Below are 15,635 nucleotides of genomic sequence, written 5' to 3' on the forward strand. Positions count from 1 at the left end.
TTGTCTCTCCTTCAGATGTCTCAATGATTCAGATAGGCTTTCCCCTTCTAGAAAAAACACAGTCAGGGATTTTGAAGCCAGAAATTTAAAACAAAACCAAAAAAAGGGGGCAAGGGAGCTGTGAAGACAAGCAAAATGGATCTTGTTGATTTTGTTGTTTTAGCACCTTTTGCAGTCTAGAGACACATTTTTAGGTTAGTTGGAGAACATTTGAAATATACTCTGTACAATTTGTTTTCTTCATAAAACAACCAGGTTTGGTATATTTAGAGATGAGAACATTGAGAATAAAATTTTAAAAAATTAAACCGGCTATTTTTCTTTCCTCTCTTACCATAAATAGGGGGAAAGATTACAGAGGGCTTGTTTAAAAATGGATTCCAATTCCCTGCTCCCCATTAAAAATAATAATAATAATAATAATAAAGAACGTCTTTCACTAGATCTTCATTTTACTACTTACTTTCTGTCCCCAATTAAACTAATGGGTGTTGATGCTATGAGATTTTTGTTTCAGTGCTTAAGAATAATAAAGCTTCACCCAGGCCAATGTCTTCTCCTAAATGGATTTCTTGCTACTTTTCCAGGAGTTTGTCTTCAACCTTTGACCTGAAGCAGAATGCAGCCCAGCTCTCTACTGGTAAGTAGCTTTCTGCTGCATCCAATTATGGCTGAAATTGCAGCGTGGGCACGTAGAGGAGGCTCTAATCCAGGCACCCAACCATGGCTTCAGCACCCGGGACTTAGCAGCCTGCCTTCAATAAGTGCCTTCTCTGTTGGCACTGATCTCTAAGCATCCCTGTGCCCATCAGATAGCAGAGCAGATGAACACAAAATAACTTCTGCTACATTATGCACTGGGGGCCTATTGGATTGCAGGACAGGGCTGTCTCCCCTGGCTGCTGCAAAACTGAAACATACTCTCTGCACTTGATCACTCTAGAGAGGATTACGTGCAGAAGACTTCTTTAGGATTCCATGGATCTCTAGTGCCATTGGCCTTGGGACTTGGTTCCTGCTTTCAAACTGGCAAATGGAGGAACAACAATTCTCCATTCTCAGGCATAACCTAGGCAGCTCGTGTTTCCATCTAGCATTTAAGTTCAGTTTAACACTTTGCTATTCAAAGCTGGTCCTCTGTACTCATGGACATAAAGATGGGATCAGCAGAAACTGGGGACTACTGAGCAGGGAAGGAGAAAGGAGACAAGGCTCAAAAACTAAATATTGGGTACTATGCTCAGCACATGAGTAAAGGGATCATTCATTTCCCAAACCTCAGGATCACGCAATATACCCAGGTAAAATACCTGTGCATGTACCCCCTGAATCTCAAAGTTGACAAAAAAATTTAAAAAGAAAAACAAAAAATAATAAAAATAGAACACACATAACAGTTAACCCAATCATTCTACTCCTAGGAATTTGTCCTACGGATATATTAGTATGCTCAGACATATATACATAAAATTGTTCACTGAAATATGTTTTGGAAAAGCCAAAAACTGGAAGCAACCTAGATGTGCATGAATAAAGAAGTGGTTAATAATTATACGATTCAATCATTCAACACATATTCAGCAGGAACTGGGGATACAGCAATGAACAACACAGACAAAAATCCCTGCCCTCATGGAGCATATGTTATCCCTACAGTGGAAAAATATGGCATGCCTGAAACGTAGGAGGAAGATCTATAAACATTGATAGCTCTCCAAGAGCTATGAGTAAGTGGAAAACTCAAGGTGCAGAACAGTATGGCTGGCTATCTAGCTAGCTAGCTATTTAGATCATACGATCCCACTTGGAAACACATATTTTAATTTGTTTAAAATTCTGGTGAATACAAAAGGAACTTAATGGTCCTTTGGGAAATGGGATTGAGGTCTGGAAAAAAAGAGAATCTTAAATATGTTTGAAAAACAAACAAAAAAGCTGGTCCTCGGACCCAGCAGCTAATTTGAAATACAGAGCCTCAGAATTTATTACCTGTGGCCTACTGATGCATAATCTATATTTTAGCAGGCAATTGGTTCGTACATTAGAGTTTGAGAAGCACTGGTATAATTCATGTGTATTGAGTTCTGACTTTAAGCAGACATATGGAAAATTCCCACCTTTAGATAGGGTTTTCATGCATAATAATGATGAGCTATTATTTGCTTCCCAGCTCTTAGAGGATCATATGGTTTAGACCAGGAGTGTCCAATTTTTTGGCTTCCCTGGGCCATGTTGGAAGAATGGTCTTGAGCCACACATAAAATACACTAACACCAATAAACATAAAATACACTAACACCAATAATAGCTGATATGCAAAAACAAACAAACAAACAAACAAAAAACCTCATTTTTTTTTTTTTTGAGACGGGGTTTCACTCTTGTTGCCCAAGCTGGAGTGCAATGGTGCAATCTCGGCTCACTGCAACCTCCACCTCCCAGGTTCAAGTGATTCTCCTGCCTCAGCCTTCCCGAGTAGCTGGGATTACAGGCATGTGCCACCATGCCCGGCTAATTTTGTATTTTTAGTAGAGATGGGTTTTCTCCATGTTGGTCAGGCTGGTCTCGAACTCCTGACCTCAGGTGATCCGCCCACTTCAGCCTCCCAAAGTGCTGGGATTACAGGCGTGAGCCATTGAGCCGGGCCAAAAACCTCATAATATTTTAAGAAAGTCTACAAATTTGCATTAGGCCACATTCAAAGCCATCCTGAGCCACATATGGCTTGCGGGCTATGGGTTGGTTGAGCTTGGTTTAGACCATGTGCATGTGCCTGAGCACACATGTTATCTAGAGGCCGTGGAGTGTTTACAAGAGCAGCCCTTCAATCCTAGCTCCATTATTTACACTCTGTGTGGCCTTGAATGCCATGCTTCATCTCTCTGGGCTTCAATTTTCTCATGTAAAGAGTATGAGCATCAATCTGCTTTGTCAACATGCGTCATGGGAGAAATATCTGCCTATGCCCCTCAAACACAGGCTTTGAAAGGGATAGAAAACATAGTTTTACAAGATGGGTTATGCTTTAAGGGTATTGGGAAATGGACAGAGGATGTGATGTGGTGATAATAGGGGAAGAAAATTAGGACAGGTAGTAGGTGAGCAAGACTGATGTGCAGTCCAGTAAGACTTGCTGGTTAAGCTTCATGCTGTTTGAAAGGGCCTCCTTTCCTATTGGGCAAGTGGCACTTCTATGCTTATCGTTAAATTTTTTTGTTTTTTTTTTTTGTTTGTTTGTTTTGCTTGCTTGTTTTTTTAGATGGAGTTTCACTCTTGTCGCCCAGGCTAGAGTTTAATGGTGCAACCTCGGCTTACTGCAATCTCCGCCTCCTGGATTCAAGTGATTCTCCGGCCTCAGCCTCCCACGTAGCTGGGATTACAGGCACCTGCCACCACACCCAGCTCATTTTTTTTTTATTTTTAATAGGGACGGGGTTTCACCATGTTGGCCAGGCTGGTCTCGAACTCCTGACCTTGTGATCCACCCGCCTCGGCCTCCCAAAGTGCTGGGATTACAGGCGTGAGCCACTGCGCCTGGCCTTATCAGTAAATATTTTTAATATCACCCTAGAGGTGGGAGATTAGCACACCACTGCAACTTTTGGATCTAGGCCCAGGCCCTATATCAAATTCCACATAGTAAATATGAACACTTAAATCCCACATTCCTAATAAGATGTGTTTCATTACAGAATGTTCAGACAGAAAAAAAAGGGTGACCCTATAAGACACAGGTGACAGAACACACTGGAGAGATTACGTTTTCCCGAGGCTGTGATTCCACACTGCTAGCTGAGCTGTCCACTTCCCATGACCCTCACCCCCAGAGCATGAAGGGCTGAGCTTCCGCCCCTATCCTGGGCATTTGATGAAAGCACCATGTTTACCAAAACATGTGCTTCTTAGAAGTTGAGAGGATACCCCTGGCTCCAGTCCAGAAATAAGTTTTGCAGGGAATGAAAAAAAAAAAAAACCGATCTTCATCTGCTGTATGGCTCCTGGAACTGGGGGGAAAGGAATGCAATTTAAGGCAGAGAAAGGAATGGTTATTGGGATCCTACTGTGTGCTGGGAGCTTTGCTTATTTGTCTGTTAAATCCTTGCCAAAGCTCTTCGGGGTTATTTTAAGGCAAAACACCACTTTATAGTTGAAGATCTTGAGATTACTGAAGTTAAGAAATTTATCCAAAGCCACACAGCTTGGAAAGGGCAGACACGGGATTTGGACCCTGTTAGTTTTTAACAGCAGCACACCAGCCAGGAAGAGGATTTAGTCCCTGCATAATCCTGCACATGCAAGTGAGCTTTGCTTACAGCTCCTCCTTAGTGATGAACCTGGCAGCCCTCTATGGCACGTGGGTCTTCTGTTTGCCAAGGACAGATATGAAACAGGTTCCAATTCCATTTAATTATCTCAACACCAGGAAGTGGGCATTGTTACTATTATTCTTAATTTAGGGATGGGGGAAATTGAGGCTTAATGAAATAATGTGCCTAGAGTCACACAGTTGACCAAAGGCAAGCTGGGACTCTGAATCCAGAGCTGGCCTCTTAAATACAAAGTCATTGTATCCCAAAATTGTTGGATCATGTGAACCACTTGGAAATACTGGTAAAAATTTGCTTTCTCGAATACCTTTTCTGGGAAAAATGGTGGGTCTTGGTGCAGCCCCACGTGATTCTTATGATCAGGTGAATAGGAAAGGCTTCACTAAGCTCCTGGCCGTAGGAGTTGAGTAGCAAGAATGCTATGCTTTGTGTCAGATGCTCTCAGCCTCTATCTGATATTTGCACTAGCCTTAATTTACAGAAGAGGCCACAGAAACCAGAGAGAAGAATGGCCAAGGGTGATACAGCAGGAAATGGCAGAGCAGTATCAGAAACTCATAGGAGCAGAGAGTAGAACTGCAGTTGTCAGGAACTGGGTGAAGGGAAAAATGGGGAGGCAAGGACTAAAGGGCACAAAGTTTTGGGAACAGTTTTATTATGCAAGATAAATAAGTTCTGGAGATCTATTATACAGTATAGTCCCCATAGCTAACAATACCGTATTGTAGACTCAAATTTCACTAAGATATGTTAAATGTTTTGTTTTGTTTTTTGAGACAGGATCTCAGTGTCACCCAGGCTGGAATGCAGTGGTGCCATCACGGCTCACTGCAGCCTTAAATTCCTGGGCTCTAGTGATCCTCCCACCTCAGTCTCTCAAGTAGCTGTGACTAGTGCTGCACAACACCATGTTCAGCTAACTTAACATTTTTTTTTTTTTTTTTAGAGATATGATATCACTATAATCCTCAGACTGGTCTTGAACTCCTGGCCTCAAGCGATCCTCCCATCTTGGCCTCCCAAAATGCTGGGTGTTAAACGTTCTTAGCATTAAAAACTAAATAAACAAAGAGGGTGGGAGAAAACTGTGGAAGGTAATGGATCTATCTATGGCTTTGATGGTGGTGATGGATTCACTAGTATATACTTATCTCCAAACTAATCAAGCTGTGCACATTAGGTAAGAACAGCTTTTTATATGTCAATGATACTTTAATAAAGTGGTTTGAAAAAAGAAAGTTAGCTTTCTGATTCCAGCCCCTATGGTACACCCAACATTGGTCTTGATTCCTGCAGAAGATGTCAGAAAACCTTGGAAACGTGGGGCCACACAAAAGAAAAGAGATCTTTTTTTTTTTTTCTGCAACCAGTTCAGGAGTCAGAATGCCAGGAAAATTCACCCCTTGACTCCTCTAATCCAGCCTCCAACTGCTGCCCTCAGTGCACTTCTAAGATCTTGCCAATGGTTCCCCAAAGAAGGCAGCAAACTGCTATGTTTCTAAGTGACAAGTTGAGGATTTTGCTAAGAGCTTGAATATTGCAGAATATTGCTCCATAGAGAGGCTTGGGAATAGCCTTGAAAATCAGAAGCTAATGCCTCCTTTTAATTAATACTGTCTCTACTAACAGCCTCTTTTGCTTTTTCTTATTTCAATGAGATCATCATCTATTATAAAGCACACAGACCTGAGAGTGCACAAACACAACTTCCAGGCCTGGTTCTGCCACTAATTCTCTATGGGACCTTGGCATTGGTGCTCCTGTACAGTGTCAGGGTTGCATGCCATGTCCCCAAGCCTTCAGACAGAATATAGTGCAGACAAACAGACTGAGCATTGAAGGACTGGCTTATTCATTTATTAGTGATATAATTTTAGGCAATTTACTTAACCACTGTGAGCCTCAGGTATCCCATCTACAAAAGGGGAGAGTTTAGCCAGGTGCAGTGGCTCACACCTGTAACTACAGCACTTTGGGAGGCTGAGGTGGGAGGATCACTTGAGGCCAGGAGTTCAAGACCAGCCTGGCCAACATGGTGAAACCTCGTCTCTACTAAAGATACAAAAACTAGCTGGGCATGGTGGCGCACGCCTGTAATCCCAGCTACTCTGGAGGCTGAGGCAGGAGAATCAGCTCAGCCCAGGAGGCATAGGTTGCAGTGAGCCAAGATCATGTCACTGCACGCCAGCCTGGGCAACAGAGCGAGGCTCTGTCCCAGACAAACAAACAAACAAAAGAGGAGAGTTTGTACAAATTGTTCTCCAAGGCATTTCCAGCTATAAAGTTTGTGGTTCTCCACTAACCGAAAGAAAGAAATTGACAAGAGAATAGAACGATGTAGTATAGTTCTCAGAGGCTGCAATATGAAACAGGAGAGTGCTGGGAGTCTTGAAGGCATGACTGTTAAGTGAACTTTGGTGTTAAACCCCGATGCTACCACTTTAGCTGTTTGACTGCTAGGCTAGTTAGCCTAATCTCTCTGTGCTTCAGTGTCCCACAAATATGTCTGTGCCTTTGTTTCTCAGTGTCTTATGATATGCTGAGATAAGATAGCATGTCTTATTGTAAGATGCATCATAAGATAGCATGTCTCTGTCCAATCCTTTGAGATAGCAATGGGACTTAATTTGACCAGAAATAAAAGCAGAATTTCACTGCTAGGATAAAGTTATGATAACCAAGTTTGTTTCTCACTATGAAAGCATTAATGGAAGCACAGAAAGGCGATTCTTCTGTCAGTCTAGATTTCCAAACACCAGAATGGCCAGGGACCCTGCCATTCAGGGAGAGGCAGGTGGTATGACCAACACATAAAAACTTTCACAGTCAGGCCACTGAAGTTTGAAATTGTTTGTTCCCAAGACACAAACTAATGCATTCTGACTGATACATTCATTTCCTTTTATTCATAAAGCCAAGTTGTTAATGGCTCCTTTGCAATAGGTGTGAAAAGATCAAATGAAAAAACACATAAAGTATTCAGCATAGGACCAGACACATAAAAAATGTACACACCATTAAAGGTGGGGGGGGGAGGCGGGAGGGAAAGAGGTAGAAGGGAGGGGAAAGAAGGTTTCAGAAGCAGCATGTTTAATTAATCACCTCTTAGGAAGGCACTAGAAAAATCATAGGCCAGAACGGCTGTGGAGACCACTTAATAAGAACTGACTCAATATCCTCAGTGGGGGAATGAGTGAGTGCTACTAACAAAGACCAGCTTTCCTTGAATCCTTATAGAAACACTTTCAGTCTTGCCAGGCATGGGTTGTGGGTGCTGAATCCCCAAATCCCACATCTTACCCCAAACTGTCCTCTTATGCTATACAATATGCACATCTGATAAGCAGACAAGATTGAAAAGTCCCTTTCTAATAAATCTCTCATGAGCTCCTCCAGCTCTTTGCAGGTCATTCTTGAGGGCCTATGGGCAAATGCCTGCTGCCAGCAGACCTATCTTATTTATGGTGAGGCTTTTGCAAAATCTACCACTGCAATTTGCTCAGTCCCCATTCCCAAGCAACTTTTCCTTCCTGCCATTTCTGAGTCACCAGGTTCAATAATAGTTCTTGACTGATGTTTATCTAAATCTCTGCAATCTATAACCAAAGTTTACCTTTCTTCCTTATAGGAATGAAGTACAATGAATGTGGGTAAGAGAGTGGGAGGGAGAGTAAAAAACAAACAAATAAACATCAAATATCACCAATCTTTGGTGAGTTTATCTAACTTGAACAGTCTGTCAATTCCCACACTGATCAAGAGCAAAGGAAAGGGGATTCTGACAGTGACCCTACGTAGATCACTAAGACCAACACTGTGCACCGGAAGGGATAAGAAACAACAAAGCTTGACATCACTTACTGGATTTGGGGGCAATTTGGAAGCGAAATCATTGGCTCTTCACATTTCCACAGAACTTGACATTTTACCAAAGGCTTCATTCATGTCAATTTCAACCTAATTCCTAATACAGTGGTCTCTCTCAGCACCATCCAGTCTCTCAAAACAAGCCCCATTCCCTTCCTAGGAATAAACTGTATTTTGATTTTTGTATGAACTCTGTGTCCTTCTTTCTTGATCTTTTCATGTCTCCTTCAGTCCTTCCATCTTGCACACATTTCCCCCTTCCCCGCCTTCTGCTGTCTGTCTCTGTACCTCCTTAACTCTGTTCACAGCTCTACATCTCTTAATTCTTTCTTTGCTTGCTGTTCCCTCCTGCTGTGATAGAGACTGTTCTTTAGTGTCTCCTCTGTTTTTGCCTCTCTCTCCCTGCCTCTGCTCTGTCTGTCTGATTGAGTCTCCTTGTCACTCTTGCCCTATCTTTATCTTTCCATGTGAGTCCCTTAATGTGCACCATGCTTAATTTTTGCACACAGTGCAAACCCTTGGACTGGTCAGGAAATATCACCACATGCTCACCCCCCAGAACAGGCTGTAGCCTACATGCAGTGACCTGAAGAGGTAGCTCCCCATGGAGTGGTCTTTGCCTAAGATCCCTCCTTAGTTATAAATTTGGTCTCCCCCTGTGGCACCTGGGTCCTCACTCTACACTGAGAACAGGGATAGAACACATGGCTCTCCTCATCACATGCTGATATGGGATATAAAGTAGTTGCATACATCCTTTACTGCAGAACAAGAAACCAGGGAGCACTGGTTTGGGAGTCAGAAACTAACTTTCAGCGTAAAAGGAGTTCCAATCACTGTGAATATTGAGCCAATTATATTATTTCCTGAGCTTCCGTTTCTCCATCTGTACAAGTAAGGTCTGAAATAGTTAATCTTTAAGTTCTTGTCTAGTTCAGAGACATTATATTTTTAAGCGCTTTGTAAAGCAGAAATCCGGGTTGCTGTTTCAGAGATTCAAGAGAGGAAATGAAAACACAGACCTCTCTTATATCAGCAGTTGCTAGGTGGGGTGATCTAGGCAGGGGCAGGGAGGAGTACAAAGCAGAACTGCAGCTGTCACACAGGAGACACTAGCTGGTAGAGAGTTTGATATCCTAGGCCAGCCAATTGTCAGGAAATGAGGCATATGGTGAGACGGCTGGTGGCAGTACTTGCTGGCTACTCTCTAGGGCTGGACCAGAGATTACTTACAGGAGGGAGGAAAGGAAGTAGTAGGAGGAGAGAAATGACAACTGCATGTGATGCTGAAATACTTGCAGGCTTTCAGGAAATGTGAAAGACAAAGGAGCTCCATCCTCCCCACTGTCTGGAGCTCAGGAGGGGAGACTTGAAAAAGATAAATTTACAGCTGGGCGGGGTGGCTCACGCCTGTAATCCCAGCACTTTGGGAGGCCAAGGTGGGTGGATCACGAGGTCAGGAGTTTGAGACCAGTCTGGCCCACATAGCGAAACCCCATCTCTACTAAAAATACAAAAAATTAGCCAGGTGTGGTGTGTGCCTGTGATCCCAGCTATTTGGGAGGCTGAGGCAGGAGAATCACGTGAACCTGGGAGGTGGAGGTTACAGTGAGCCAAGATCACGTCACTGCACTCCACATTCCAGCCCAGGCAACAGTGTGAGGCTCTGTCTCAAAAAAAAAAAATAAACAAAAAAAAAAAAAAAAAGAAAGAAAAAGAAAGAAAGAAAGAAAGGAAAGAAAGGAAAAGATAAATTTAGACCCATCAGAAGTGGCTTGCCTTTCCACAGTGGGGAGGCAACTGACTTAGCATGGTTCCAAAAGGATACATGGTCTGCAGATGGAAATAATTGCAAAGAAAGTTTAGCTGAAGCCAAGGATGACAGAGCTTAAATGGAATGGATTGCTCTAGTATAATGGTGGTAGTCTTGGGAGTTTTCTAAATCTTGAGGCTGTCATCAAAAGAGAAAATCCTGGTCTGTTCACTATACTCCCCTCCTTGAGCAAATCAGGGTACTTAGGCTCTGGCTGTTCAGACGCAATCCAGGGTTGAGAAGTTGGAAACAATGAGCAGAGTGTTTGAGGCAGAACGATGACTTCTAATGGACCTAAAATTGTGTCTGGGACTGGACAGTCCTAGGCCAGCCTTTAAGGTGCCATGTTCTTTCTTTTTTTTTTTTTGACATGGAGTCTTTCTCTGTCACCCAGGCTGGAGTGCAGTAGCACTATCTCGGCTCACTGCAAGCTCCGCCTCCCAGGTTCATGCCTTTCTCCTGCCTCAGCCTCCCAAGTAGCTGGGACTACAGGCAGCCGCCACCACGCCTGGCTAATTTTTTCTATTTTTAGTAGAGACAGGGTTTCACCATGTTAGCCAGGATGGTCTCGATCTCCTGACCTTATGATCCACCCGCCTCAGCCTCCCAAAGTGCTGGGATTACAGGCATGAGCCACCAAGCCCGGCGGTGCCATGTTCTTTCTCACTGACAAGTCTGTTGGCCGCGGGAAGATAAGCACTCCAAGCAGTCGGGAGATCTGAGAACGTGGGCTGGTCCCACAATGACTTGCTTTGTGACCAAGTCCTTTCCCTGCATGTAAAATGAGATCCCAGGATTTAATGAAGTTTGTTCAGGATCTAGCCTCTTATTACCCATGTGGATCCTTCTTTTGGACCAAGCTATCCTTCACACAAAAGAATGGTACATTGGCTCAATTATCAAATGCCAGCCACTCTGAGAGCTGCTGTGAGAAATGAAACTCCATAAAACATACAATGTACCTATGGAAATGGCTGGCTTCTGTAGAAAGCACCCTGTTTTAAAGATGAAGCAGTAGAATTATGCTTCTCATGGGTGGGGCTGGGATTTGAAGGCATGTTCATTGGCAATCTGTTTTCTTGACTCCCACCCTTGCTTATCCATATGTCTGGGCCTTTGCAGGCTCCTTCCTGGACAGGAAAATGCCCTTTAACTCTTATCTCTCCCAAGAGGCACTATTCTCTGCTATCACTTCAAACCTCAGTTCACAAGCTTTGTCCTTTGAGAAGCCCTTTATCTTTCCTTCTAATTCCTTTCAACAGCCTTCCCATGGGAACTCTTTGGAAACCATTGTCTTTCCTTGGAACACTGCTTTGCAAATTAAATTTTTCTATTTTTTTAAAACTTGTGTGTGTCATCTTGCAAGCTTTTAAATTTCTTCCTCAAAGAGAAGGAATAATTCCTTTTTTTTTTTTATTTTGTATTCCAAGCAGCATTATTCTATCCATGATGTTGCTCAAGACACACTTTCATAGACCATTAAAATTATAGAAAACTAGTATCGTAGAATCTCAGCATTGAACTGCAGTTAATCCAGACTATCCTTAAATTTTCCCCAGAGCTTTTCCTGATTTTTGTTCTTGTTTTTTTTAAATAGAGACAAGTGTTCACTCTGTTGCCCAGACTGGATTGCAGTGGCATGATCATAGCTCACTGTAACCTTGAATGGCCAGGCTCAAGTGATGGTCCTGCCTCAGCTTCCCAAGTAGCTGGGACTACAGACATGTACCAGCAAGTTCGAATAACTTTTTTTGTTTGTTTGTTTTGTTTTGTTTTGAGATGGAGTCTCACTCTGTCATCCAGGCTGGAGTGCAGTGGCGTGATCTCAGCTCACTGCAAGCTCCGCCTCCTGGGTTCATGCTATTCTCCTGCGTCAGCCTCCTGAGTAGCTGGGACTACAGGCACCCGCCACTACGCCTGGCTATTTTTTTGTATTTTTAGTAGAGACGGGGTTTCACTGTGTTAGCCAGGATGGTCTCAATCTCCTTATCTCATGATCTGCCTGCCTCAGCCTCCCAAAGTGCTGGAATTACAGGTGTGAGCCACTACACCCAGCCCAGTTAAAAAAAAAAAAAAATTAGCAGAGATGGAGTCTTGCAAAGTTACCTAGGCTGGTCTAAAACTCCTGGGCTCAAGTGATCCTCCCACCTAGGCCTCCCACAGTGTTGGAATTACAGGTGTGAGCCACCATGCCTGGCTCGGAGCTTTTCCAGTAAAGTAGCATTCAGTCTCTGCTTGAGCAACTGAGTCATGGATCCACCTGCCAACGATACCTAGTGTCAGAGGGGCTATTTCTATCTCATTTTCCATCTTATGCCCAATAACCAGCATGGTATATGGGAAAGAGGAGATTCTCAAAGAGTATATGATGATTACAAGGATGAACGGTTTTAGTGAATTCACACTTCCATTCTCATTCTGTAAAATGGGAGTAAGAGGGTATGCTGAATTGAAATACAAAAGCAAGGTTTTAGAGTCAGCTGGAGTTACATCTGATTCCTGACTCTACCTCTTACTAGATGATGATCTTGAGAAAGTCACTCAACCTCTCTGGATTAATTTCTCAATTGTAAAATGGAGGTCGTAGTGCCTCCAATGATTCTAATAATGAGCTAAAATGAAATTATCTTGGCTCTCCTACTTCCTAGAAGGGAGTCTTTGGAAAGCTACTTTAGATTTCTGTTTCTCTTCTGTATAAAAAGGATGATAATGACTCCTGCCTTACAGGATCATTGTGAGGATTATGTAAGTTAATAGGTAAAAAATACTTAGAAAACCCTTTCGTGTATGCTGAATCAATGTTAGTGGACATTATTATTGTTAGTAGTAGTAGTTAGTAGTAAAGAGCTTGACACAGAATAATTATTAATAAATGGTAACCATTATTACCACTCACAATACAATTATCACTACTATTAGTAAGATGATGGAATGGAAACAATGATTATTATAATGGTGACTTATTACTAGTTCTGACTTTTATTGATATGACCTCAAATGATTAGGAGAACCTTGCTTTGTGATAATATCTGATTTTTTTATGCAAACATGGTTAAAAGTATAATGTGTGTGTGTGCGTGTGTATGTGTGTGTGAGTGTGTGTTTAGATAATCCTTTTCTATACATACAACAAATCTCACTCTACTAGCTTATGGTTCTTCAAGCTTTGAGGCATAAGTAAGTCACCACTTAAGGTTTCTCTTCTTTAGGCAGAACAGTTTCAGTTTCTTCAACTGTCCAAAAACTCTTTACCAATATCTTGCATGTTTAATCCTCACATAATCTGGCCAACCTAGCCATCACTCACTATTGAGTGAAAAAAGCAATTTCTAAACAGCTTTACCTGGATTTGGGGAGTGTGTGTGTGTGTGTGTGTGTGTGTGTTTGTGTGTGTGTAGGCAGACAGGAAAAAACAGAGAGAGAAAGAGAGAAGTAGAAATTTTAAGAGCATTCAGGAAAATGTTAATTCTAGGTATTTCTGGGTGATGGGATTTTTATTTTCTACTACATTAAATGTCTTTATTTTTGAACTGCCTGAACAGCATGCATAAAATACTTATTTTTCAGTAGACTGAAAGATTAATTAATGTTTTTCAAAATGCCATTAACTGTACTTATATGATAATTTAAGATTGAATTTAAAATGTGGGGATAGAGCTAGGAAAATGGCAAAGTGGGACAAATATATGCTAGGACCATGAAAAAGAAACCTTATGGAATAAAGTTTGCTGACTTTCCACACTCCTTAAGAGGGTACCTGTGAGCTTAAAGTGATGCTGGCCAGAATAACAGGTCTCTACCCCATTGTGCCCATGGCTTCCTCCCTGTGCCCAGGTTGTTTGTCAGTGACTCAGACCAGCAATGTGCAAGTGTCTACAGCATACCTAAAGGTCATCTGGAAGACTTGGCCTTGGTTCACATGTTGGGTCCGGTTGTTGTAACCATGTAGCATCTCTCCAAAGAGGGTATCATTGAATTTGGAGTCAGGTTTGAGGCACTTGGGGCCCTCGCAGACATCTGAGAGCATTAAGCAGGATTTTCCATCAGGAGCCAGTTTGTACTCCTCCACGCAACTGTATGATAAAACAGAGCTCAGAATTAGCTTCACATCCTGAATGCCCCCATTGGGGGTGACCTAAAACCAAGGCCTCCTTTCCCTGCAAAACAGGTCAGAGTTTAGGAAGGAGACAGCTATTCTGCCTGGAATCTATCTAGGGCACAGATGTCTAGAGAGAAGCACATTAATACTGCAAATTGGTAAATTAAAGGAAAGTCATTTGTGACATTTTGGAGGAGTCAAGGGGACACCAGCATGCACGTTCACACACAAAGCAAATTTAAAAACTGTTTCCTATGAACACACAGACTTTAAAAAGCATGACAGACCAATTCACAGGGAATCATCAACTAGTGTCTCAAACCAGAATCTATTCCCAGTACATCTGTCAACCAAGGTTGAAGACGGTAGCAAATACAAGATTTTTATCATCCTGGTAGCTCGGGTGTGAAACCTTCCAGGACCATGGACAGCACAAGGCTTCGCTCACTTAGGGATTTTAGCAGCCTCCATTGGTCTAACAGTCAGAAAAGCCCTTGATAAGCCTTTGAGACGGGGTGGCCTCATCTATGGACAAAACAGGCATCTGAATAAGGTGTGGAAACAATATTTGCAATTTGAAAAAGATTTGCAGTGAGAAATCTCAGAGAGGCATGGGCTGGAGGGGATGGGGATGGTTGGGGCAAGAAATCAGAGATCTCAGCCCCTGAAAAATCATTCCAGAAACTGGAATTCTATGAGTGTCTACCTTTTCAAAGTTCAGCGCTAAGCACTAGGAGTATGGTGCACATAAATAAGACAGACAAGAGAATGGTCTGTGAGATTGGACAGACCTGTACAAATGCCATTTTTCTCCTTGTGACCTATGTGAACATGAGTGAGTCATTTAACTTCTATGATCCCCAGTTTCCTCAAGTGTAAAATAGAGTAGACACTTCTACCTTAATTCAGTAGGATGCTATAAGGTCACATGATACATTGGCCACAAAAAAAAAAAAAAACAGGAATTGCAATATACTTAACACAATAATCATAATAGTGGTAGTAATGCTGTTATTTCTATTTATTGAGCATGTACTATTCACTGAACACTTTATGTATTTATTATCTAACCACGAAGAAAGAGTAATATCATCATTTCCGCTTTACACATAAGCAAAATAAGGAGCCAAGAAATAAAGCATGTCATACTGTGAGTAAGTAGCAAAGTTGATATTCAAATTCAGTTCTGTTAGAAAAAGGGATGTTTGTCTATTTTTGTCTCCTCCAAATCTAGTGCTTTCTATGTGCACAAAATGACCCTGGTTGGTAAATCAGTTTGAGAAAGTAAACAGCAGGCAATTTCTTATTTGCCTTTCTTTCAAGGGGTGTAGCAAAGATTCATTGAAACTAACTGCAAAGAGACTCAGGAACTCAGATGGGAGAAGGAAGAGGCTCTGTATGGTGGTTTGGAAAGAAAATGTACACAGGTTGTGGGAACCAGTAGCTGATGCTACAGATATAGAGCTGAACTGGAGGCAGAAAGAAGACAAGCATAGCTGAAAACTTGACCCAAGATCACTCTAGTGAA

General features: G+C 42.2%; 1 protein-coding gene across 2 annotated transcripts in view; it reads right to left on the minus strand.

Annotated features, from left to right (window-relative positions):
* The window catches only part of ASTN2 (astrotactin 2), a 997,527-nt gene that overhangs the window by 376,747 nt on the left and 605,145 nt on the right, over positions 1-15,635 (minus strand). For both annotated transcript variants that reach the window (XM_054520535.2, XM_054520536.2), the window contains exon 13: positions 13,893-14,081. In XM_054520535.2, the coding sequence (XP_054376510.2) occupies positions 13,893-14,081 (189 nt within the window). The remainder of the gene's footprint in view (positions 1-13,892; positions 14,082-15,635) is intronic.

This window comes from Pongo abelii, chromosome 13 (assembly GCF_028885655.2).
Source record: "Pongo abelii isolate AG06213 chromosome 13, NHGRI_mPonAbe1-v2.0_pri, whole genome shotgun sequence".
Taxonomy (NCBI): domain Eukaryota; kingdom Metazoa; phylum Chordata; class Mammalia; order Primates; family Hominidae; genus Pongo; species Pongo abelii.